The sequence below is a fragment of the Thunnus albacares genome, chromosome 15 (genome assembly GCF_914725855.1).
Source record: "Thunnus albacares chromosome 15, fThuAlb1.1, whole genome shotgun sequence".
Lineage (NCBI taxonomy): Eukaryota > Metazoa > Chordata > Actinopteri > Scombriformes > Scombridae > Thunnus > Thunnus albacares.
The window spans coordinates 30,023,886-30,048,196 of NC_058120.1; the positions used below are offsets into that span (position 1 = coordinate 30,023,886).

General features: G+C 43.6%; 2 protein-coding genes across 3 annotated transcripts in view; both read left to right on the forward strand.

Moving 5' to 3' along the window:
• The window catches only part of kiaa0586 (KIAA0586 ortholog), a 54,610-nt gene that overhangs the window by 17,541 nt on the left and 12,758 nt on the right, over positions 1 to 24,311 (forward strand). Inside the window, exons 10-18 of the mRNA XM_044375511.1 lie at positions 16,203 to 16,371; positions 17,122 to 17,879; positions 19,561 to 19,633; positions 19,854 to 20,051; positions 20,129 to 20,318; positions 20,477 to 20,653; positions 21,025 to 21,161; positions 22,329 to 22,478; positions 23,929 to 24,113. Of these exons, the coding sequence (XP_044231446.1) occupies positions 16,203 to 16,371; positions 17,122 to 17,879; positions 19,561 to 19,633; positions 19,854 to 20,051; positions 20,129 to 20,318; positions 20,477 to 20,653; positions 21,025 to 21,161; positions 22,329 to 22,478; positions 23,929 to 24,113 (2,037 nt within the window). The remainder of the gene's footprint in view (positions 1 to 16,202; positions 16,372 to 17,121; positions 17,880 to 19,560; positions 19,634 to 19,853; positions 20,052 to 20,128; positions 20,319 to 20,476; positions 20,654 to 21,024; positions 21,162 to 22,328; positions 22,479 to 23,928; positions 24,114 to 24,311) is intronic.
• Positions 1,790 to 8,412, forward strand: irf2bpl (interferon regulatory factor 2 binding protein-like). 2 transcript variants are annotated; one of them, XM_044375705.1, is made up of 3 exons: positions 1,790 to 7,246; positions 7,283 to 8,211; positions 8,325 to 8,412. In XM_044375705.1, exon 1 carries the CDS (start codon positions 3,433 to 3,435, stop codon positions 5,428 to 5,430), a length of 1,998 nt encoding a protein of 665 aa, XP_044231640.1. In that variant the 5' UTR covers positions 1,790 to 3,432; the 3' UTR covers positions 5,431 to 7,246; positions 7,283 to 8,211; positions 8,325 to 8,412. The 2 variants fall into 2 exon arrangements, with proteins under 2 accessions (XP_044231640.1, XP_044231639.1); XM_044375704.1 differs by having other exon boundaries at positions 7,283 to 8,412.

Genomic DNA, 24,311 nt, shown 5'->3' on the forward strand with positions numbered 1-24,311 from the left:
TTATAGTGTGTGTGTGTTATAGTGTGTGTGTGTGTGTTGTAGTGTGTGTGTGTGTGTGTGTGTTATAGTGTGTGTGTGTGTGTGTGTGTGTGTTATAGTGTGTGTGTGTGTGTGTGTGTGTGTGTTATAGTGTGTGTGTGTGTGTTATAGTGTGTGTGTGTTATAGTGTGTGTGTGTTATAGTGTGTGTGTGTGTTATAGTGTGTGTGTGTGTGTTATAGTGTGTGTGTATTATAGTGTGTGTGTGTTATAGTGTGTGTGTGTGTGTGTGTGTGTGTGTGTGTTATAGTGTGTGTGTGTGTGTTATAGTGTGTGTGTGTTATAGTGTGTGTGTGTTATAGTGTGTGTGTGTGTTATAGTGTGTGTGTATTATAGTGTGTGTGTGTTATAGTGTGTGTGTGTGTGTGTTATAGTGTGTGTGTGTGTTATAGTGTGTGTGTGTGTTATAGTGTGTGTGTGTGTGTGTGTTATAGTGTGTGTGTGTGTGTGTTATAGTGTGTGTTATAGTGTGTGTGTGTGTTATAGTGTGTGTGTGTTATAGTGTGTGTGTGTGTTATAGTGTGTGTGTTATAGTGTGTGTGTGTTATAGTGTGTGTTATAATGTGTGTGTGTTATAGTGTGTGTGTTATAGTGTGTGTGTGTTATAGTGTGTGTGTATTATAGTGTGTGTGTATTATAGTGTGTGTGTGTTATAGTGTGTGTGTGTTATAGTGTGTGTGTATTATAGTGTGTGTGTGTTATAGTGTGTGTGTGTTATAGTGTGTGTGTTATAATGTGTGTGTGTTATAGTGTGTGTGTGTGTGTGATTTGCATAATCATTCAGAGAGAGAGAGAGAGAGAGAGAGAGAGCTGGGGGGCGAACAAGGCTGCAGCTCGTCATAAATTCAGCAGCTTCCTCCTCACAGCAGCAGTAGCGCTGTCACTAGGTGCGTTTCCATGGCAACGCAGGCGGTATCCATCAGAGAGCTGAGGCATGCCTGAGCTAATCTGTGTGTGTGTGTGTGTGTGTGTGCGTGTGTGTTAAACCGGCTGGAGGTTTGATGTCTGCTCGTCTGTAACTTGGATTTCACTTTTCATCCCAGAATGCATCAGTATGGCGAGGTGCCAGGCATGTTGATTAACACTCTTCATGTTGTCGTCTTAATCTTATATTAAAATGTGGAGGCGTTCACATTTTTCTGTCCAGTTGAGCGGCAGAAAACTGAAACGTGTCTCAGCTCTGAGAGGAAGAACGGCGAAGACAGAAACACAAAGATGAGGCAGGGGGAGGCGGGGGGAGGAGGTGGGGGGGGGGGGGGGGTGACAGGGAGGTGAAAGCTGCCTAGCAACAGATACAGATGTGTTTCTCTGCTACTGTACTGAACCTTTAGACACATTTAAACGTGAGCAGTCAGTCGTGATGCTACAGTCGCTTCCATCAGTCCTGTAACCACATGTCTATCAATATATTGGTGATTAATTGTTCATTGATATTATTCCAGTCCATACTGGTGTTTATCAGTGAAAACTGGTCATGAAGATGATCTGTGCAGATTATTATTGGATGTTCTTTTAGGACTTGTTTCATTTTCTATTAATGATGTTTTTTGTTTTTTTGTATTTCGATATGTTGAGATAAATATGAAACAGTTGTGCTGAAAGAGTCTGAGGAAGGTTAAAGACGACGTCATCGAATGTCGTGTTTAGTCCACAAAGATCTTCAGTTTCAACTAAAGAAAACAGAAAATATTCAACATTTAAGAAGCTGCAATCAGAGAATTTTAGTGTTTTTTATTTAAAAACGACTCAAAACAATATTTTGTGATTAATTTTCTGTCGAGCGACTGATGGACTGATCGTTGCAGCTCTGACTGCTGCTGGATGAAGATATTTGACTTGTTGCAACACGTGAAACTGACATAAACACACATGAATACAAAGAATGTTTATACTGATAATATATGATGAAGGTTCCTAATATTCATGTATGTTAATGAGGTGAACAAAATATAGTTCAAGTATTTATATTTGTTTGTATGAGCTGCCTGTAAAGTTGATTTCTTTCTGTTATTGATCAGATCATTTTCACCATCATGAAGACTTAACAGCTTATTTTAATATTCATTTGGTTAAAAATGACTCATACATGAAGAAATGTTCTGTGTTGCACCTCGAGACAAGACATGTTCTCTATTGGTTATCCAACAATATGTAATAATAATAATAATAAACTTTATTTATAGAACACTTTTCTTAACAAAGTTACAAAGTGTTTAACAGAAGAATTAACAAACAGCAGGAATATGAATGAGATGATAAAACATTGATAAACGCTCTCTGACGTCCTGCTGATGGTTCATTTATGGTTGATTGAAGGTTCTGATGTTTTATCATCAAACAGCATCACTGTGGAAATAAAACAGCTGTAATGAAACTATTTAAACCTTAATGTCTGGTTGGTCAACAGTATTAATGCCTCTCGTCACCGTCTGTAGGCTGCAGTAGAATTAACTAAAAATCTAAAATCTGCAACAGTTTTAATATAAACCATGAAAGTCAAAACTTTCATCAAGGGACCAAATATTGTTGCTGGAGGGCCGGATTTGGCCCACAGGCCGCTGTTTGCCTACCTCTGCTGTAGTCTGTCAATAGTTTTATTGCAATAGTGCAGCAGCTGCTGTACTGACACTGGAGGTGTGATTGAACTTATGACATCTCTCCTTTTAAAATGTTATTTATTATATTGAAATATAATGTCCCTTCTGTTTGCTCTCAGCTGTCAGTTTTTCCGGCTTAATGAGACTTTTTTTTATCCATCAAAAATCCTCCTTATGAACCCTGAACGGAGCCGAACGGTCTTAAAAACACGACAGAATATTTGTGTCTGTTGTGATCCGGGAGCTGAAATGAATCCTGTTCCTCTCATCGGTTGATGGTTGAGCTTCCTGTTCACCTGCAGCTGTAACGTGACAGTGATGGATGAGTGAAGACTGGAGCTGCTGCAGCCTGGTGCAGCCAGACTGGAGGAGGAGGAGGAGGAGGAGGAGGAGGAGGGTGGAACAGATGGAGGAGGAAGGAGGGAAGGAGGGCAACAAGTGGCATCATGTCATTTCAGTCTCAGGGGGAGGGGGCGGTGACGTCACTCACTCTACCAGGTGGCATTCCTAGAGAGGGGGGTTAGTGGAGGGGGTTGAGGGGGGGGGTACACAGTCCAAATTCCTCTGCTTCTCTCGGAGTGAGGCATGCAGGGAAAAAAACGCAGCCCCCCCTCCTCCATCTCCTCCTCCATCTCTGCAGCAGTACGGAGCTCCAGCAGCAGCAGCAGGAACAATAAGCCGAGAGGAGAAGCGTCTCTGCAGTCTGTCCGTCCTCCATCTCTCCGGGCTGGTTTCTGTCTCCGGGCTGATCGCAGCAGCTCCCCGGAGGAGGAGGGAGGGAGCCGGGCAGAGGGAAGATGTCCTCCCCGCAGGTCTCCTCGTCCCGCAGACAGTCATGTTATCTGTGCGACCTGCCCCGCATGCCCTGGGCCATGATCTGGGATTTCACCGAGCCCGTGTGCCGGGGCTGCGTCAACTACGAGGGCGCGGACCGGATCGAGTTCGTCATCGAGACAGCCCGCCACCTGAAGCGGGCTCACGGCTTCCAGGAGGGCAGAGCCTCCGCCGGCGGACCGCCTCCTCCGCCGCAGCAGCAGCCCGCCGTGGCGAAGAGCCAGGCGGGGTCACTGACCGGGAAGGAGGCGGTGGTTCAGCTCAACCACCACCACCCGGACGGACCGGGGAAGTCCCAGCAGCCCGGCTTGGACCGGTACTCGCTCGGCGCGGAGAGCCGGGCTCGGTTCGACTACAGCGGGCACAGTAGCAGCAGCAGGCTGCCGAACGGACTCGGAGGACCGAATGGGTTCAAACCGGACGACGGACCGCCCGAGCTGAACCGACAGAGCCCTAACTCCAGGAGCAGGGGCCACGGGGGGCTGGTGTCGGCACCGGGACAGATGACCGTGCCGCCGAACCTGCTGCCGCAGACGCTGCTGAACGGACCGGCCCCGCACGGCCTGGCGGGTCGAGCGGCTCCGCAGAGCTCCCTGCCCGGCCAGGTGGGGCTGTCTGACCCGGGAGGGAAGCGGCCCGCCTCGGTGTCCAGCACCGACCAGGACCGGGAGCTGAAGGAGAAGCAGCGGAACGCGGAGACTCTGTCCGAGCTGAGCGAGAGTCTCCGGAACCGGCAGGAGGACTGGGCCAGCAGGCCGAAGTCCGTGCGGGACACGTTGGTCTCTCTGTCCGGCTGCACTCCGTTCGATGTCCGCTTCAAGAAGGACCACGGGCTGGTCGGCCGCGTGTTCGCCTTCGACGCGGTGTCTAAACCCGGGATGGACTACGAGCTGAAGATCTTCATCGAGTACCCGACCGGCTCCGGGACCGTGTTCTCAAGCGCATCCGGGGTCGCCAAGCAGATGTACCAGGACTGCATGAAGGACTTCGGCAGAGGTTTGTCCTCCGGGTTCAAGTACCTGGAGTACGAGAAGAAGCACGGCTCCGGGGACTGGCGGCTGCTGGGGGACTTACTACCGGAGTCTCTGCGGGTGTTTAAGGACTGTGTGGGGGTGGACATGCTGCCGCAGCCTTACATCGACGGCAGCTTCCCGCTGCTACCCACCTCCCTGGTGCTCCCCGGCCGGGCTCTGGCGTCAGGCAGCGGGGGCAGCAGCTCCAGGGCCGGGGTGAGGAAGAGGAAAGCGTCCCCGGAGCCGGACTGCGCGGAGGAGCAGCAGCGGCAGCAGTGGATCAGCAGCCAGACCGAAGCCCTCAAACTCTCCATGGCTGCGAGCTCCTTCGCCGGGCCGCCGCCCCCGCTGGGCCCGGGACACCCCGGCCTCTCCTCCGGCCGCGCTACCCCCCCGGAGCCCGCCGCGCCCCCGCAGAATGGACAGTCCCCGATGGCCGCGCTCATGTCAGTCGCGGACACGCTCGGGAACGCGCACTCCCCCAACAAGGACAGAGACTCGGTCCACTCCACCACTTCCTCCTCCAGACACAACAGCAGCAGCCCGGTGTCCCCCGCCTCCGTGTCCGGACAGAGGCGCCTCTCGTCCCGCAACGGAGACCTCGGGCTTCCCGCGCCGTCGCAGTCCGCAGGTGGCATGGACCAGGTGCACGCGCAGAACGTGCCCGACTCCCCCATGGCCAACAGCGGACCTCTGTGCTGCACGATCTGCCACGAACGGTTAGAGGACACGCATTTCGTGCAGTGCCCCTCCGTCCCCAACCACAAGTTCTGCTTCCCCTGCTCCAGAGAGAGCATCAAGGCCCAGGGAGCCTCCGGGGAGGTGTACTGCCCCAGCGGGGAGAAGTGCCCGCTGGTCGGCTCCAACGTGCCCTGGGCCTTCATGCAGGGGGAGATAGCCACCATCCTGGCCGGAGACGTGAAGGTAAAGAAGGAGAGAGACCCCTGAGGAGGAGGAGGAGGAGGAGGAGGATGAGACTCTGTAAACTCTTCCTCTCTACTTTCACTGCAAAAACACATCAGAACCACACAGTCAGTCTGCTGCTGAGCCTCAAAACCTTCCAACTCTGTCAGTGAGTGAGATTATTGATCTGAAATATCAAAACCAAGTTTTTAAAAAGACATTTCTTCACTTAAAAACCACAGAAAGCTGATTCTCAACAATCACGTTCATAAATTAAATTTAAGTGAAACTGGCTGCAGATATTGATTATCAGAGAACACATTCAGCATTTAGTTTTAATATCATGCTGAATATGTAGACGGTAGGTAACTAAATGGCTGAAATAGATCAATATAATATAAATTTGAGATTTTATTCTAATAATTTCATATCGTTTAAATCAGTGTTGTTTCATCACACTAAATATAAACACGTTATTCAGTAAACACCAAAACTTCAGAGATATTTGGTCAGAAAATAAATATGTGGCAGGAATAGAAACTGCAAAGTTCACTCTTACATGAATTATTTTATTGATTAATCAATTAATCTTTTAGTCCATAAAGTGTCAGATAATAATAAATGTTCCTCAGAGTCCACGGTGATGTCTTTGAATGTCTTTGAATGTCTTTGAATGTCTTTGAATGTCTTGTTTTTTCCAACATTCAAGAACACAAAGACAGTTTACGATGATATAAAACTAAGTAGAGCTGCAATGATTATTCAATTAATCAATTAGTTGATCGGCAGAAAATTAACCAGCAACTACTTTGCTAATTGAACAATATTTTTAGTCATTTTTAAGTATAAACTTGCTGGTTGTGAAGATTTGAAGCTTTTCTGTGTCATATATGACAGTAAACTCAATATGTTTTAGAATAAGACATTTAACAACGTCATCATGAGCGACAAGACATTACAACAGGTTTTCACTGTTTTCTGACATTTTATAGATAAAATTATTCATGTAGAAAATAGTCAACAGACTAGTTGCAGCTTTAGAACAGAAGAAATTAACCACCTGTAGTCACGTCAGTCCTGTAAACTGCAGCAGGTGAGTTTTTACCTGCACGGAAACTGTTCACGTCACAGTTTACAGGATTGTTCTGAGCAGCTAATGTAGCAGCTAGCGGCTAATGTAGCAGCTAGAGGCTAATGTAGCAGCTAGCAGCTAATGTAGCAGCTAGCAGCTAATGTAGCAGCTAGCGGCTATGCTACTTTATGACTGAAGATAATCTTGTTGTTAACTTTCATCCAGTGAACTGAAGTGACAGCTGGTCATGAAGACAGAGGCCGTTTCTAAGCAAGATTATTATTGGATGTTCTTTAAGGACTGATGCTGCGTTCAGGTCAAATCGGACTTATTAGTCTCAGCACTTCAACTCTCTGCTGTTTGACCAGTACTAGTTCAGTTTCACAGTTAGAGACGCGCATTTTTACATTAATACTGTTGTCATGACAACAGCTGCAACGATTAATCGATCAGTCGATAGACAGAAAATTGATCAGCAACCATATTGATCAGCGATTTATACTTTTTTTTTTTTGGTTCCAGCGTCTCAAATGTGATAATTTGCAGTTTGTTTGTTTTTTCATATACGACAGTAGATTGAAAATCTTCAGGTTTGAGACTCGTAGTCGAGATGAAGACGATATTTTAAAGCTTTTTATGAGGAATAACAAGCGTTTATCATTGATATTCAGTTCATTTAAAAAGAAATCTAAAGCTGCAACAGTTAGATGTTCAATTGGTTAATTGATCACCGGAAAACTAATCAGCAACTATTTTGATAATTGTTGAAGTAACACAAAACTTTCCTTTGTTTCAGCTTCTTAGATCTGATTCTTTCATGTTTAGACCAAATGATTAATCACTTTAATCAAGAAAACAAACAGCAGATTAATTGATAATGAAAAAAATAGTTAGTTTCTGATAAATAAAACGGTTTGATGTCTTTTCTTTAGACAGAGACACAGAACCAAAAATATAAAACAATTAGATTCATTTAAAGATTTTGATTAATATTTAGTCTCTAAAATGTCCAGAAAACATCACATGTGCATCTTTAGTTGCACCTCTGAGGAGCTGCAGGCGTTTATGACTGTCAGTAGAAGCAGATTATTATCACCTCGTCTGTTTTAAACAGCAGGATGTGAATCAGCAGCTGAAAACACGACGTCACGACCAAAACTCCCAGTAGATTCGACTCAGACTGGAACGGTTGTTTCTGTGGATTCTACTGTTTTATATTCACTTTTATTCACTAATTATACACGGTGAGTTTTCCAGTTTCTTAACCAAAATATTTTTAAGATTGACCGATTTTACACAAAAGTAACGAATTAGATTAAAAATCTAATGAAGAGATTTAATGTTTCACCTGAATGACGTCCTGACGATGAGGAGGAGCTCTCTGAACGATGAAGACCATAAAACATGTAGACTGAAGACAAACTCTCAGCTTTGAAACTGGGTAGAAACAGTTAGAGAGTTTAAAAAGAGCTGCAGAACCAGTCCAAACCAGTCTAAACCAGTCCAAACCAGTCTAAACCAGTCCAAACCAGTCCAGAGTCTTCATGGCAGCTCTTCATACTGGGGCGGTGACCTGCAGACATGTTTAATTAATTAACACATTTCAATGAAGCCCTGAAGATGTGACGTCCACCAGTCCAAACCAGTCTAAACCAGTCTAAACCAGTCCAAACCAGTCCAAACCAGTCCAAACCAGTCCAAAGTCTTCATGGCAGCTCTTCATACTGGGGCGGTGACCTGCAGACATGTTTGAGGTCCTGAAGATGTGACGTCCACCAGTCCAAACCAGTCTAAACCAGTCCAAACCAGTCCAAAGTCTTCATGGCAGCTCTTCATACTGGGGCGGTGACCTGCAGACATTTTTGAGGTCCTGAAGATGTGACGTCCACCAGAAAACTGATGAAAGTGATTCAGATTCACTTTTTCATCTTAATCCACCAAAAACGATCAGAAAATATAACTTTAACTTTTAAATTTTAAATTAAAGTTTTAAAAAAAAAACAAAATGAGCAGAAAAAACGCAAAGACGTGACGTCATTGATTGTTCAAACTGTTGAAAAGACACAAACAGATAAAACGTCTCTCACTCGCTGACAGACTTGATCGTGAAGAAGAACGTGAGTGTTTCAGACGGAGCGGCGGCGGCGGCGGCGGACTGGTCACGTGACGAGGAAACATATAAATATTCTACATGTGGGAGTGTTAGTGTTGTTGTGGAGGTGACGGAGGTGTGAACAGTGATGGTGTTTTAAACGTCATCGTCACGCCGCCCGTTTATAAAGTGTCTGTAAAAAAAAAACCATCAATAACAGTTTTTATTTTTTATAGAATCCTTTGAATCTTTTTTATTATTTGATTTTATTGCATTTTTTAAAACTATTTAATTGATTTTTAATTTAAATATTTTTTTAATTTTTTTTTTTTTTTTTTTACAATTTTTTATTACTGCAATAAATCTTTTTTGTCCACTTTTCTATGTTTTTTCTGTTTTTTGAAGATTTGCTTCAGTGAGAACACGTCAGCCTGTTTCTGTTCTGTTTGTCTTTTCTGTTGCCGTAGTTACAGATAAAAAAAAATGAGAAAACAGATGAAACATTGGATCTTGTAAACGTGCCTTGGAGCTGAGTCCGTTGTAATAAATCTCATTGGTATGAACCTTTTCAGCGACATGTGACTTTTCTTTCTTTCTTTTAAGTTCTAGTGAAGTTTCCAAAGATCCCGAATACGTCTGAACGTGGCGAAAATATGTGTAAGATGACGACAAAACACAAAACATGAAGAGAAATGTTTTACAGTTTGTAGCTTTTTGATGGACAGACAATCAATCGCTAACTATTTGATAATCAATTAATCGTTTTGAGTCATTTATAAAGAAGAAATTCTCTGATTGCAGCTCGTTAAATGTGAATATTTTCTGGTTTCTTTAGTCTCTGTGACACTAAACATTGATCCACATTCACGACTAATCGATCAATGGAGAAAACAATCATCAGATTAGACAATAATGAAAATAACTTTTAGCTCCGTGTGTCTCCTGACGACTTCAGGGATCTTGTTTTTATGAATGAAACCTTTTGGGGGGGCGGGGCTTGCAGGGATGCCTGTCGCTGATTGGTCAAACACACACACACAGCGCAGCTGCTTCAACCTGTGTGTCGCTTCATTCATAAGATAAGGAAGAGCTCTACTATCGGTTACGGACCAGTTTAGCTAACGTTAAAGAGAGAGAGAGAGAGAGACGGCGTGGCGGTGGGCGAGTGAGGAGAGGGAGCGGCGGTAGAGAGAACAAAGCAGTGAAAACGTGATTTCCTGATAGTTTCATGTTGTTTCCTTCTGAAGCAGAACTCATCAAACACTCAGCAGGTGATTCATTCATCACGTCCGACTCCAACAACCACAAATCTGTGCTGTTGTTTCCTCGTGTTGTTGCTGCAGCAACGTCTCAAACGCCGCCATCACTTTAAATTCCTCATGGGTCGAATCTGCAGGATCGACCTGCTTACCTCGTAGTTCATTTTGATGTTTTTAAGTCTGTGAACCAGATATTTTCATCTTTTGTTCTGATGGTTCTGAGTTTCATGTTGAAGAGAACTGAGAGTCACAAACATCATCCGTGACAACGAAGTCGTCTAACTGTAATGACTTTAATCTAAACTGATGTTTCCCTGAACCGAACCTTCACCACAGCGTCATCACGTCATAAAACATCTTAATTGTATATATATATATATATATGTATATATATATGTATACATATATATATATATATATATATATATATATATATATATATATATAGTGATGTGTAAATGTGTTTGAAGGCTCAGACACATGATTTTGTCCTGCTGATCCAGTTTGGGTCAAAACAACACAGGACATGATATGATGATGTGTTGATGTCGTTTGTTCTGAGTTTATTTACTAAACTAAAGCTTGTTATAATCTGTTTAAACTGACATGTCACCGTCTGTTATTGATTGTTAATAACTTGTGTATCTGTTGAATGATAAATGATGAAAAACAAAATATCTGTGACAGTTTTCAGCTGCAGCTCGTTAACGTTGAGTGACTGTTGTGTTGCTGTTTTGATTCATTTAACTTGTTGATCATCAGCTTCCTGTGTAGCTGCACATCCTCAGACCCGACGTTGTAACACCACTGTTGTTCATAAACATCAGCAGCGCACGTTCCTGTGTGAACACAGAGATGGAGAGCAGCAGGCCTGTTATTGGCTGATGGTTACCATGGAGACCACAGCTGCTGGCACAGAGTTAGAGAATAATCTCACACACAGACTGCAGTGTGGAGTCTTTGTCTGTCTGCAGAGCTTCTTCTTCTGCTTCTCTGCAGCACAAACACACGCTAACATCATGTTAAAGGCCTTATCTTATCAGCCAATCAGAAACCAGCACAGGTGAGCCGACGGTGTGGAGCTTTGTTTGGTTTTTTTTTTAGTGTAAATGATCAGAATCTGGATCTTTATCAGCAGCATGTCGACAGTTTAATGTTCAGATCAGATAAACTGACATCTCTGATATCCAATCACTGTCCAACATGCGCACGCACGCACGCACGCACACATGCACACACACACACACACACACACACACACACACTGTACTGCGTCTGCTCTGGCTGCAGCATTTACTGCAGTATTGTTACTAACTTTAGTATCAGAAGCAGGTTGTACTTCGTAGTACTGATTGTGATTGTGTCATAACAGCGAGTACAGTTGCAGTATCAGAGGTAAAAGAGCTAGTAGCAGTAACAGCAGTAGTATTAGTAGTAGTACTAATAGTAGTGGGATCAATAGTAGTATTATTAGTAGTAATAATATTAGTGGGATCGATAGTAGTAGTATTATTAGTAGTATTATTAGCAGGTGTAATAGTAGTAGTAGAATCAATAGTAGTATTATTGGTTGTATTAGCAGTAGCAGTACTAGTAGTATTATTGGTAGGAGTAATAGTAGTAGTAGTATTATTATTAGCAGGTGTAATAGTAGTAGTAGAATCAATAGTAGTATTATTAGCAGTAGCAGTATTATTAACAGTACTAGTAGTAATAGTAGTAATAATATTAGCAGCAGTATAAGGAGTAGTAGAATCAATAGTAGTATTATTAGTTGTATTAGCAGTAGCAGTACTAGTAGTATTATTAGCAGGAGTATTAGTAGTAGTAATAATAGTAGTGGAATCAATAGTAGTAGTATTATTGGTAGGAGTAATAGTAGTAGTAGTAGTATTATTAGCAGGTGTAATAGTAGTAGTAGTATTATTATTAGCAGGTGTAATAGTAGTAGTAGAATCAATAGTAGTATTATTAGCAGTAGCAGTATTATTAACAGTACTAGTAGTAATAGTAGTAATAATATTAGCAGCAGTATAAGGAGTAGTAGAATCAATAGTAGTATTATTAGCAGGTGTAATAGTAGTAGTAGTATTATTAGCAGGAGTAATAGTAGTAGTAGTATTATTAGCAGTACTAGTAGTAATATTAGCAGCAGTAATAGTAGTCGTAGTATTTTGGTAGTATTAGTATCAGCTCGCAGTAGTTTTGGTTTCTTGCTGCATTGCAGATTTTTCTCTTTGAGCAACAACACACACCTGGACTGTGTGTGTGTGTGTGTGTGTGTGTGTGTGTGTGTGTGTGACAGTGATAGTTAAGGTGCCCTTGGCTCAGTGCAGCAGATCACTGTGTGCATGCTAATGTGCACACACGCACACTGTGGGGACTCCAGGGTGGTTCCTGTATTGAATTTTAAGGAGTCCTTGTGTGAGTGTGAGTGTATGTGTGTGTGTGTGTGTGTGTGTGTGTGTCTGAGTGTGTGCGTGCATGTGCGTGTGTGTGTGTCAGGGAGTGGCAGCTTCAGCTCTGCAGGATGTAACTGTTGGAGTTTTTCGTTTACTGCAGGAATAATCGTGTTTCTAATCGTGGATCAGAGGCGGCGTCCGTCTGTCATACGTTGTGATCATGTGATCTCGACACCACATGATCACAGGTCATAACTCTCTGCTCATGTTTCCTGTCTGTAACTCTGCTGTCATCTGCCCAGAAAAGACAAAAACACCTTAAATAAAACTAAAAACCTTCCACCTGCAGGTGTCAGACTCATGAACAGAGATGAAGACGATCACCTGATCACCAGCTGATACTTCTTATCAATAATCTCATTTTTTTTAAATTCTCCGCCTACTTGTCTCACAGTCTGTCTGTATATATCACTGCAGTCCCTCTCTCTCTCTCTCTCTCTCTCTCTCTCTCTCTCTCTCTCTCCCTCTCCTCCGTTGCCATGGAGGATGCTGTGGTTGCCATGGATACCAGCCTCCTGTTTGGAAACCTCATTTATTCAGGAATGAACAGAGCAAACAAAGAGAGAGAGAGAGAGCAGGCCAGGTGACAGGTGATGAGGTCAGAGGTCGTGTGTGTAGATGTTTAATGTGTGTGTGTGTGTGTGCTTCCTCCTCCCTCGCCGCCTCAAAGCATCGAGTCCATTTATAGACGATGATGTCAGCACTATCTCTCCCTAGCTGCATCCCCCCCCCCCCCCCGTCGAGTCTCAATACGATGCCGTCTCAATCACCCCCCCCCCCCCCTCTCTCTCTCTCTCTCTCTCTGCTGCGGCGGACATGTTGTCTCTCAGCTGAGTCTCTGAAGTTATTTTCGTGGTTCATGAAACTTGAATCTAAATGGATTCAACGAGACTTATCCCACATGGAGCCCATATGGGTCTAGTTTTAGCATATTTGGACCCATATTTAGCCCATATATGCCTAAATTAGCCCACATGGGTCCACATTTAGCCCATTATCATCCATATTTATCCCACATGGGTCCACATTTAGCCCATTATCATCCATATTTATCCCACATGGGTCCACATTTAGCCCATTTTAGTCCATATTTATCTCACATGGGTCCACATTTAGTCCATTATCATACATATTTATCCCACATGGGTCCACATTTAGCCCATTTTAGTCCATATTTATCCCACATGGGTCCACATTTAGCCCATTATCATCCATATTTATCCCACATGGGTCCACATTTAGCCCATTTTAGTCCATATTTATCCCACATGGGTCCACATTTAGCCCATTATCATCCATATTTATCCCACATGGGTCCACATTTAGCCCATTTTAGTCCATATTTATCTCACATGGGTCCACATTTAGCCCATTATCATCCATATTTATCCCACATGGGTCCACATTTAGCCCATTTTAGTCCATATTTATCCCACATGGGTCCACATTTAGCCCATTATCATCCATATTTATCCCACATGGGTCCACATTTAGCCCATTTTAGTCCATATTTATCCCACATGGGTCCACATTTAGCCCATTATCATCCATATTTATCCCACATGGGTCCACATTTAGCCCATTTTAGTCCATATTTATCCCACATGGGTCCACATTTAGCCCATTATCATCCATATTTATCCCACATGGGTCCACATTTAGTCCATTATCATCCATATTTATCCCACATGGGTCCACATTTAGCCCATTTTAGTCCATATTTATCCCACATGGGTCCACATTTAGCCCATTATCATCCATATTTATCCCACATGGGTCCACATTTAGCCCATTTTAGTCCATATTTATCTCACATGGGTCCACATTTAGCCCATTATCATCCATATTTATCCCACATGGGTCCACATTTAGCCCATTTTAGTCCATATTTATCCCACATGGGTCCACATTTAGCCCATTATCATCCATATTTATCCCACATGGGTCCACATTTAGCCCATTTTAGTCCATATTTATCCCACATGGGTCCACATTTAGCCCATTATCATCCATATTTATCCCACATGGGTCCACATTTAGCCCATTTTAGTCCATATTTATCCCACATGGGTCCACATTTAGCCCATTATCATCCATATTTATCCCACATGGGTCCACATTTAGCCCATTTTAGTCCATATTTATCCCACTTGGGATCAATCAGCTACATGGATCAATGGATGAATGTGGATTTAGGACATTATAATCCATGTTTATGCCTACATTTAGCCCACATGGGTCCACATAAAGCAAAAATTATAATTTTCTTTAAAACTTCAGAAAACAGTGAAAGTTTCCAGAATCCATGGCGATGTCTTCAAATGTCTTGGGGTTTTTTTTTTTTGACCAACAGACTTTTTGTTGCTGATAGATTTTTATTGGACTAATTGATGAATTGATTATCAGCAGTGTAGCTGATCTTTCTGGTACTGTGGGGATTAAAGCTGCATGTTGTATTTCGTCTGGTTTTAAAAACCTCCATTTTACCTGATAGAGAGGATGATGGGAAACCACAAGGACAAAATGAAAGAACAGATCGACTGGTTTCACTCTCACACACACACACACACACACACACACACACACACACACACACACACACACACACACAGTATTAATATTCATCTCCGTTGTTACTACAAAGCTCATGAATAATTGGTTCCATACAAAAGTCTTTGCAGAAGAGATGAGAGGCCTTTCTCACTTCCTTCTCCCTCTCTCCTCTCCATGAATGGAATATTTTCTCCTCCATCAGCATCCCTGCTCGCTGTCACCATGGGAAACCACGGAGGCGTTGCCTAGCAACAGCAGCAGGGACCGCCAGCTGCATCGGCTGTGTGTTTCTGAGCTGCTAAATGACAGAGCAGGAGGTTATAGTGGTGGCCATTTTATCCACACCCCTCACCTTCACACACACACACACTCACACTCACACACACACACACACACACACACACACACACACACACACACACACACACACACGCTGCGGTGTCCTCTGATTGACTCCAGAGGCAGCAGACTGTAGAGAGACTCACTAAACGCCAGACGGCCGTCGCTAATGGGCTTTTCCTGCCGCCTGTGTGTGTGTGTGTGTGTGTGTGTGTGTGTGTGTGTGTGTGTGTGTGTGTGTGTGTGTGTGTGTGTGTGTGTGTGTGTGTGTGAAGATGATATTCCCACCAAACAAAAATAAATCTCTCACCGCCACATTTAGCAGCTCACACACACTCAGCGGTTTCCTTTGTTCTGGATGTCGACACCACAGACGCCGGCGCTGAAACAATCAGTCCGTTCATTGATTAGTCAACTGCCACGATTAGTCACCATGAGTCTAATTGGAGTCAAATTATTGATCGATTATCAGTTTATCCAACGTGACGAGTTTCTGTGTTTCTGTTTTATGTCATTATAAACTGAATATTGTTGAGTTTTGGACCGTTGATCGGCCAGAACATCTGATCACTTTAACAACTGGGACGGACATTTTCAGTCACTTTTATGACACATTAATGATTAAATTATTAATTAGGGGAAAAAATCTGAACTGAAAATAATGTTTTTTGGGGTGTTTTTTCTCCCAGACTTTAACTGAACAAAACTGTATTAATGTTTCTGTTATAAACGGAAACACTAAATACATCAACCATCTGTTAGCAGAGTCGCTGCTCGCGCTCGTCGTCTGACGGCAGCAGGGATTCAACACTGACTCCAGTCGTTGTTGAAGTCGTTCTTCAAGAAGATAAAAAACCCAAAATGACAAAAATTCCAGTTTCTCAAATATCTCCAATATATCTGAATCTAAGTTCCTGAAAACAAACATGGACGCCTCACATTAACCAAAGTGTGATTTATTTTTTCTTCTACTTTTCTGTATTTTGGACGACAAACTTCTAAACTTTATTGTCCTTGTTGTTCATCTTCTCTTATGTCAGGGATGACAGCTATCGCCGAGGCGCTCCCAGCGTTTCCGGGGCAACCCGGCCAGCTGGCAGAAGTCACCTGCAGTCCTCGGCCAATCACGGACAAGCTGCGGCAAGGAGAGCCAATGAGGTGCTGAAGGAGATGGGACGGCTGAGGACTGAGATAGAGATGCTGCTGACGGTCAGTTAGTAGAAAATCCGAATCAGGTTTATTGCCAAGAGAAAGAGATAAATACCACAAACACAAAAGATAGGTGATATAAATACATAAATACATAAATAAAAATGTACAGTTAAAATGTGAATATCCCAAATATTGTATAAATATATTCTAAGTTAAAAGAGCTGCGGAATTGTACAAGATACTGATCGGGAATATGCAAAAGTTGACAATATAACAGAATAAAACAATATAAAACTGAGTAGAATACAGTAGAGACAGTAGAGCACTACTCAACATCTTTAACACTTTGACACTTTAAAGAATATATTTAAAAAGTGAACGCGTTGTGCTCCAGACCGCAGCAGGAGGAGAATCCTCGTGGTTCAGCCGCCGCCTCAAACATGCGTCGAAGTGTCTCAAGCTGCAGTTCCTCTAACGGCCACTAGAGGCCACAAACACATCTTTCATTTGTATTGAACATTTCATACATATGTAAACTCAATGTGCAACAAAAAACAACAGAAAACAAACGGATTATATACAAAATACTCCACACGAATAAAATAACCTTTCAGCCACCCACACACACGCTAGGTCTATCTCAATGGATAACTTAACTTCTACTGTTTCTACTGTTTCTACTGTAAAGGGTTTATGTGATGTGAACTTTAAGTCTCTGTGGACCTCTGACACATCCAGCGGAGCTCCTGCCTTCAGAAACTATCAGGTTTTTTGTTTGTTGATCTAAAGTCTGTTTACTTTCAACAGCCAGAAGACCCTCTGAACACCAGACCTGCACCAGACCCCCAGCAGACCCAACAAAACCAGTCTCAGTCCCAACAAAACCAGTCCCAGACCCAGAAAAACCACCACCAGACCCAACAAAACCAGTCCCAGACCCAACAAAACCACCACCAGACCCAGCAAAACCAGTCCCAGACCCAACAAAACCACCACCAGACCCAGCAAAACCAGTACCAGACCCGACAAAACCACCACCAGACCCAGCAAAACCAGTCCCAGACCCAACAAAACCACCACCAGACCCAGCAAAACCAGTCCCAGACCCAACAAAACCTCCACTGGACACAGCAAAACCAGTCCCAGACCCAACAAAACCAGTCCCAGACCCAACAAAACCTCCACTGGACACAGCAAAACCAGTCCCAGACCCAACAAAACCAGTCCCAGACCCAACAAAACCACCACCAGACCCAACAAAACCACCCCCAGACCCAACAAAACCAGTCCCAGTCCCAACAAAACCATCACCGGACCCAGACACACCAGTCCCAGACCCAACGAAACCACCACCGGACCCAACAAAACCAGTCCCTGACCCAGCAGTTCCAGTCCGATCTGGTCCGGAGGAGGCCTGTGGTTCCGTCCACGTTGGAAGAGGCTGGTCTGGTTCTCCGTCAGGTTCAGAGACAGAAGAAGGTTCTAGAGGAGAACCTGGACTCTCTGCTTAGAGCCAAAACCGGAGAAGTCCTGCACTGCCAGCTGGAGGCGCTGGCTGCTAACAGGTAGCTAATGCTAACTTTATGTTTGCTAACGAATAGCTAACATGAACTTAATGTCGTCTCAAATTTTCTTCGTACATTTCACTTTATTACTGTATGTCTGCTAACAGGAAGGTCCATCTAATGCTAACTAGATGTCTACTGACACCTGGATCCTGCATTATTAAAAAAAAAACAGAAATACTTTGAACCTCTTCCTCATCTCATCGGCCTCTCCGTTGCCAGCGGGAGTTTCTCCAGTGGATCGAAGCAAACACGAGTGATACCAATGTTTAATTCAGTAGCAGTTGATCAGCCAATTACAATCCAACCTGTGTTTTCAAAGGTTTTGGAAAAAATTGTAGCACAGCAGTTAATGAAGCACCTGGAATCAAACAATTATCTCCATCCATTACAGTTCGGCTTCTACAGAGACTGCTAATTGCTTTTTTATAGAGCAGCTTAAATCTTCATTTGATATAACGAGTTTTTTCTGGATCTTAAAAAGTCATTTGACTCACTGAACCATGATATTCTGATTTATTAACTTTCCAAATTTAATTTGCTGATAAAACTCTAAAATGGTTCAAATCCTGCGTTTCTAACCATGAACAGTGTGCCATTAATAATGAGAGATCATCATTTTTAGAGTAAAACAGGAATCCCGCAGGGTTCTGTCCTCGGCCCGCTTCTCTGCAGTTTATTTATTTATCAGGTTTCCAGATGAATGCGGCTGATATGGTCGTATATGACTCCCTCCAGGAGTTCACTGAGTGTTTTTGTGATTATTGCTGTAAATCAGCTTTTCTCAGAAATTGCTTTACAATCTGTGATGTTTTATTTGCTCTTTTTGCGGTAAAGTTGCTGAATTGGGAAAAAAATTGCAAGCGTATAACTGGTGCTGTATTATATGTATTGTTGAGTCTTGTGCAGTTTAATATGTTTCTTACTGTTGAGTTTTAAGTATTTAAGCTCATCCAGAGTCGCATATTGTAAACTAGTTCAGGCTGTAGATGCTGTGGTATGTGCTATAAGTTCATGCTACATGCTTATCCCTGTACAAATAAATATTAAACATGATTCCAAGCTAATGCTAACTATGTGTACTAATAACTAGCTAAAAGCTAAAGTCTCTGTTATGTTAACATGTTGCTAAATGTTATTTTTAATATCGCTGACAGGTAGCAAGTTTTATAACGCAAATATGAATTCAGTTTATTTGTATTTTTGTTAATAGAATTAATATAAATCAACTGTATTGATGTTTTGACTGTTATTCTAGACAGTGTGATTATTGATTATTGAAGCACATCAGCAGAAACTGATCAGTGTTTTACAGTTTATCAGTTTACTACAGAATCAGTGCAGAGCTGCAGACAAACACATCACCTGTCAGTGTGTGTGTGTGTGTGTGTGTGTGTGTGTGTGTGTGTGTGTGTGTGTGTGTGTGTGTGTGTCGTGTTGATTGACAGCTGGCCTCAGAGTGTGCTGTGGGCGGTGACGAGGTGAAGCTGAACCAAAAAAAAAATCAATTCTGTTTTTTATTCTCCTTCCATAATAAATCAATCTGAAAGTCAGTTTCATCTGAGAAAAAAATGAAAATAAAACCTGCAGAATCTGCTGAACGTCACACAGAAAACACCACAGAAGAAGAAGACGGTGTGACGCTGTTGATTAAAATGCGACGTGTTTCTGTCCTCTGCAGAGTCTGGACCGAGGAGGTTCGGATCAAGAAGACGGTGGACGCCTGGATCAACACTTTAAGCAAAGACATCCAGGTGAGCTCACATCATCTGGAACATCTGGAACATCTGGATGAAACTTCAGACGCTGTATAAACTGTATAAAGTAAGATAAGAATGAGCTTGTTGTGCAACAACCTCTGGACTCTTTATTGTTATTTGAGAATTTATAATTTAGCACAAAGTCCCGAGGTTTGGATATGTAGCACAACTTCGCCTTCATCACCTTCATCATCTCTTCTTCTGTGGTCTTCAGGCTGAGATGTCCTCAGAGGACGCTGCGTCCAAACACATATCCAGCAGAGACGCCGCAGTGATGTCACAGCAGAGGGCCGCTGATAGCAAAGGCTCCGCCCACGCAGGCAGGAGGAGGCCAGTGAGCGCGCTCAGAGGGACAGGAAGTAAGACGGCGGCGGGGAGAGAAAGCAGAGGACAGACAGCTGGACAGAAACAGGTCAGACTGGATTCTACTGTTGATTCGATCGATGCGATTGATGACAGACGATGACTCATGTCTGCGTCCTGACGCAGGGGGCGGAGCCCGACAGAGACGGCGAGCAGGCGGAGGTGGACGGAGAGTCGTACCTGACTCGTCTGTACGGCAGAGCGCCGTATGACGGCCTGAGACGAACCCTGAAGAAGAGTCCATACCTGCGCTTCAGCTCGCCGGTGTCGCCGCTTGGCAAGAAGTCCCGCCCCCGACTGGTGGAGAGCGTCAGAGGTCAGAAAAAGTTTCTTAAAATTAAATTTAAACACTAAACAATCAGAGAATTCCCTCCAACGCACCTGTCTCTCTCTCTCTCTCTCTCTCTCTCTCTCTCTCTCTCTCTCTCTCTCTCTCTCTCTCTCTCTCTCTCTCTCTCTCTCGCTCTGCCTCAGGTGTGAAGGTGAAGTCCTGTAAGACTCAGACCAGTCTGGCTCCTCCCGTCTCTTCATCACCTGGACGACCTCAGTCTCGCTACATCTTTAGCTCCTCCCACCTGACCTCAGGTGACCCCTCTGACCTCGCAGTGACCCCGGCAAACGCTCACTCTGTTCCCATGGCGATCCCACTGGGTCAGTGCACAAATTAACATCCCTTAACATCAGTGAATGAACAAATAAAACAAACAAAACAACAAACAAAACAACAAAACAATAAGAGTCTGAACATGAAGGACTTTATTGTCTTTTATTTAAACTCATTTGATATTATTTTTATAGTAAAATATTTAATCTAAACGTTTGTTTCTGAGATTAAATACAAAATATTAGTAAATAAATAGAATTATAAGATAGTAAATGATGTGAAAATGCAAATAAATATAATCTATAAAAAAAAGTCACTTAGTTAAAAAACATAAAAACGATTTTAAAAAAATAGAAAGTAAAACAGTAAACAGTAGAAGTGACCTGTGTCGTCGTCCCCCCCCCCCCCCCCCCCCCAGGTCGTCCCAGGATGGACTCTTCCTCCTGGCGTCCTCCCACTCAGCGTCAACAGGAAGTGACCTCACCCCCCGAAGCTCCTCCCACCGCCGCCGGTGTGGCGGCTGCGGACAGTGAAACACCTGAGCCGCACCCACAGGTGAGTTCATCACAGCCGCAACGTTTCTCCTGATGAGTCATCTCCTCTCAGAGCTGTCATATGGAGGTTACCATGGAAACCAGCTTCACGTCAACAGTTTCAGCTGTTTTTTTCCTGGAAGATCCGTGTTGTTATTAAATACAAAACATAAACAGAATCTTGTCACACTGATCGACTCTAAAGCTGTAAATCAGGAAAACGTTAAAGGACGAGTTCACAATGTTCACAATGTTCACAATGTTTAAAATGTTTAAAACTTCACTTCCAACGACTAAAACTCAGATTGGTCCTCACAAAGATAAATGTACAAGAACCACAAACACTCACACACACACACACACACACACACACACACACACACACTCACAAACACTCACACACACACACACACACACACACACACACACACACTCACAAACACTCACACACACACACACACACTCACACACACACACACACTCACACACACAGACACACTCACACGCACACACACACACACTCACACGCACACTCACACGCACACACACACACTCACACACTCACACTCACACACACACACTCACACACACTCACACACACACTTACACACACTCACACACACACACACACACTCACTCACACTCACACACACACACACTCACACACACACACACTCACACTCACACACACTCACACGCACACTCACACTCACACACACACACACACACACACACACTCACACACACACTTACACACACTCACACACACTCACACACACTCACACACACTCACACTCACACACACACACACACACACACACACTCACACACACACTTACACACACACACTCACACACACTCACACACACACACACTCACACTCACACACACTCACACGCACACTCACACTCACACACACACACACACACACACACACTCACACACACACTTACACACACTCACACACACTCACACACACACACACACACACACACATATTCAACTCCTGTGTCTGGTTGCTAAGCAACAGCGGCACCATCAGGTAGATCAGGTTCATATTTCCAAACTGCAGAAACAAACAGGAAATGATGAAGATGTGTAAATGCTGCTCAGCTGTTAGCTTATTGATGAAGAGGTCATGTGACCTCAGCAGGTCAGAGGTCACTGACAGGTGTTCTTGTGTTGACAGGAGGAAGAGCAGCTGGATGCAGATGAAGCTCCTCCTCCTCCTCCTCCATCACACACTGTGGACATCACAGAGAGGAAGAGTGAGGAAGAGGAGGATGAAGAGGACGTCTTCCCTGGAACTGACTTCCTGTCTGTCACTGAGGTTGTTCAGGTAACCTTCATCCTCCTCTTCCTCTTCCTTTCTTTCTGGCCTCCTCTTCCTCGCTTCCTCCTCCACTCCTCTCCCTCCTCCCCTTCCTTTCCTCTTCCTCACTTCTTTATCCTCCTCTCCTTCATCCTCCTCTCCTCCTCCTCCTCTCATCCCTTTTCTCTTCCTCTCCTCCTCTTCTTTCTATTCTCCTCCTCTTCCTCACTTCCTTATCCTCTTCTCCTTCATCCTCCTCTCATCCCTTTTCTCTTCCTCTCCTCCTCTTCTTTCTATTCTCCTCCTCTTCCTCACAACCTGTTCTCCTTCTCTTTCTGTCTTCTTCTTCCATCCTCTCCTTTCTCTCCTCCTCCTCCTCCTCCTCCTCCTCCTCCTCCTCCTCCTCCTCCTCTTCCTCTCCTGTGTGTTTCAGTGTGTGTAATCAGCTCCCCCTGCTGGACACAAACACAAACAGCTGATGATTTTTATTTCTGAACCTTTTAATAACAATAACTGAGTTTTATCAGAATTATCTGCTGAATAAAACAAAATGAATCATTTTCTGGGAAAGTAAACAGTGTTTTAATAAATAAAACACAGAAATGTTTGAACTGAAGTTTTACTAACGTTACAAACACGTTCTGCTGTTTTCTTCTTCTTCTGGTGTCTCTCTGCTCGTCTTTTCTTTGATCCCAAATAAACATTTTATCAGAGGGAGCTCGAGTCATCGCCGTCAGTGTCGTTGAATATACCTGATGACTTATCATCAGTTTTTAAGTTATTAAGACAAGTAGAGTCAATATTAGATCAATAATAAAGGAATTAAATCTAAAATCAGATGAATAATGAAGCTTAAAGGACCAATATGTCACTTTTCCACCTTAAAAACAACCAGACCTGTTTAAATATTGTTCAGTTGTTTCATTAAATTAACTCAAATGTTTCCAACAAGGTTCAAACCAAAAGAAATCTGAAGTTTTAATCAAGATAACGATGTTTCATCTGATGGCCTGTCAGCGTCATTATTGACTTTTTATCCAGTTTTAAGACACATTTTACAATAAACTTTTTGTTTTTAACTGTATCTTTGAACCAGATGAAGGATTTTAGTCGTCAGACGTCTGAATCTGAACGTCAACAGCAGCTCAGCTAACGATTATTAACATGAAACGACTTTATTCAGTGTTTTTATTTGTTTTTATTTGTTTTTATTAGTTTTAATCAGCGGGTCTGTTTGTTCTGGGAGGAGGAGACCTCAGCTCCCAGTAAAAACATCCTGAACAATGAATCCTAACTGGGAGGAACTGGTTGTTTAACAATGAAGACAACAACTCCCATGATCCCACGCTGCTCCATGACATCATCAGACTCTGTCTTGTGTTGTTGTTTTACATAATGTGTGTTTAACTGTTAATAACTGATAATATCTAAAGATCTACCGTCTGACTCCTCCTCCTCTCCTCCTCTCCTCCCTCAGGAGGAGGTGAGCGTTGTGGGTGAGGAGGCTGTGGAGCTGGACGGGGGTCCGTCTCCTCCTCCGGTCCTGTACCAGGGTCCCGTCTTCCCTCCCCAGGCTCGCTCTGCCCTCCCTGCCCAGGAACAGGCCTCTGAGCTGGGATCCGACCCGCAGAGAGACGCCCTGGAGAACCGGCTGGTGGAATGGTGAGTCTGAACCGGTCCCAACTGGTCTGAACTGGTCCCAACTGGTCTGAACCGGTCCCAACTGGTCTGAACCGGTCCCAACTGGTCTGAACTGGTCCCAACTGGTCTGAACCGGTCCCAACTGGTCTGAACTGGTCCCAACTGGTCTGAACCGGTCCCAACTGGTCCCAACCGGTCTTAACTGGTCCCAACTGGTCC

What these genes read in the sequence shown, in the direction of transcription:
- irf2bpl (XM_044375704.1), top strand. Translation starts at nt 3,433, where the DNA reads ATGTCCTCCCCGCAGGTCTCCTCGTCCCGCAGACAGTCATGTTATCTG.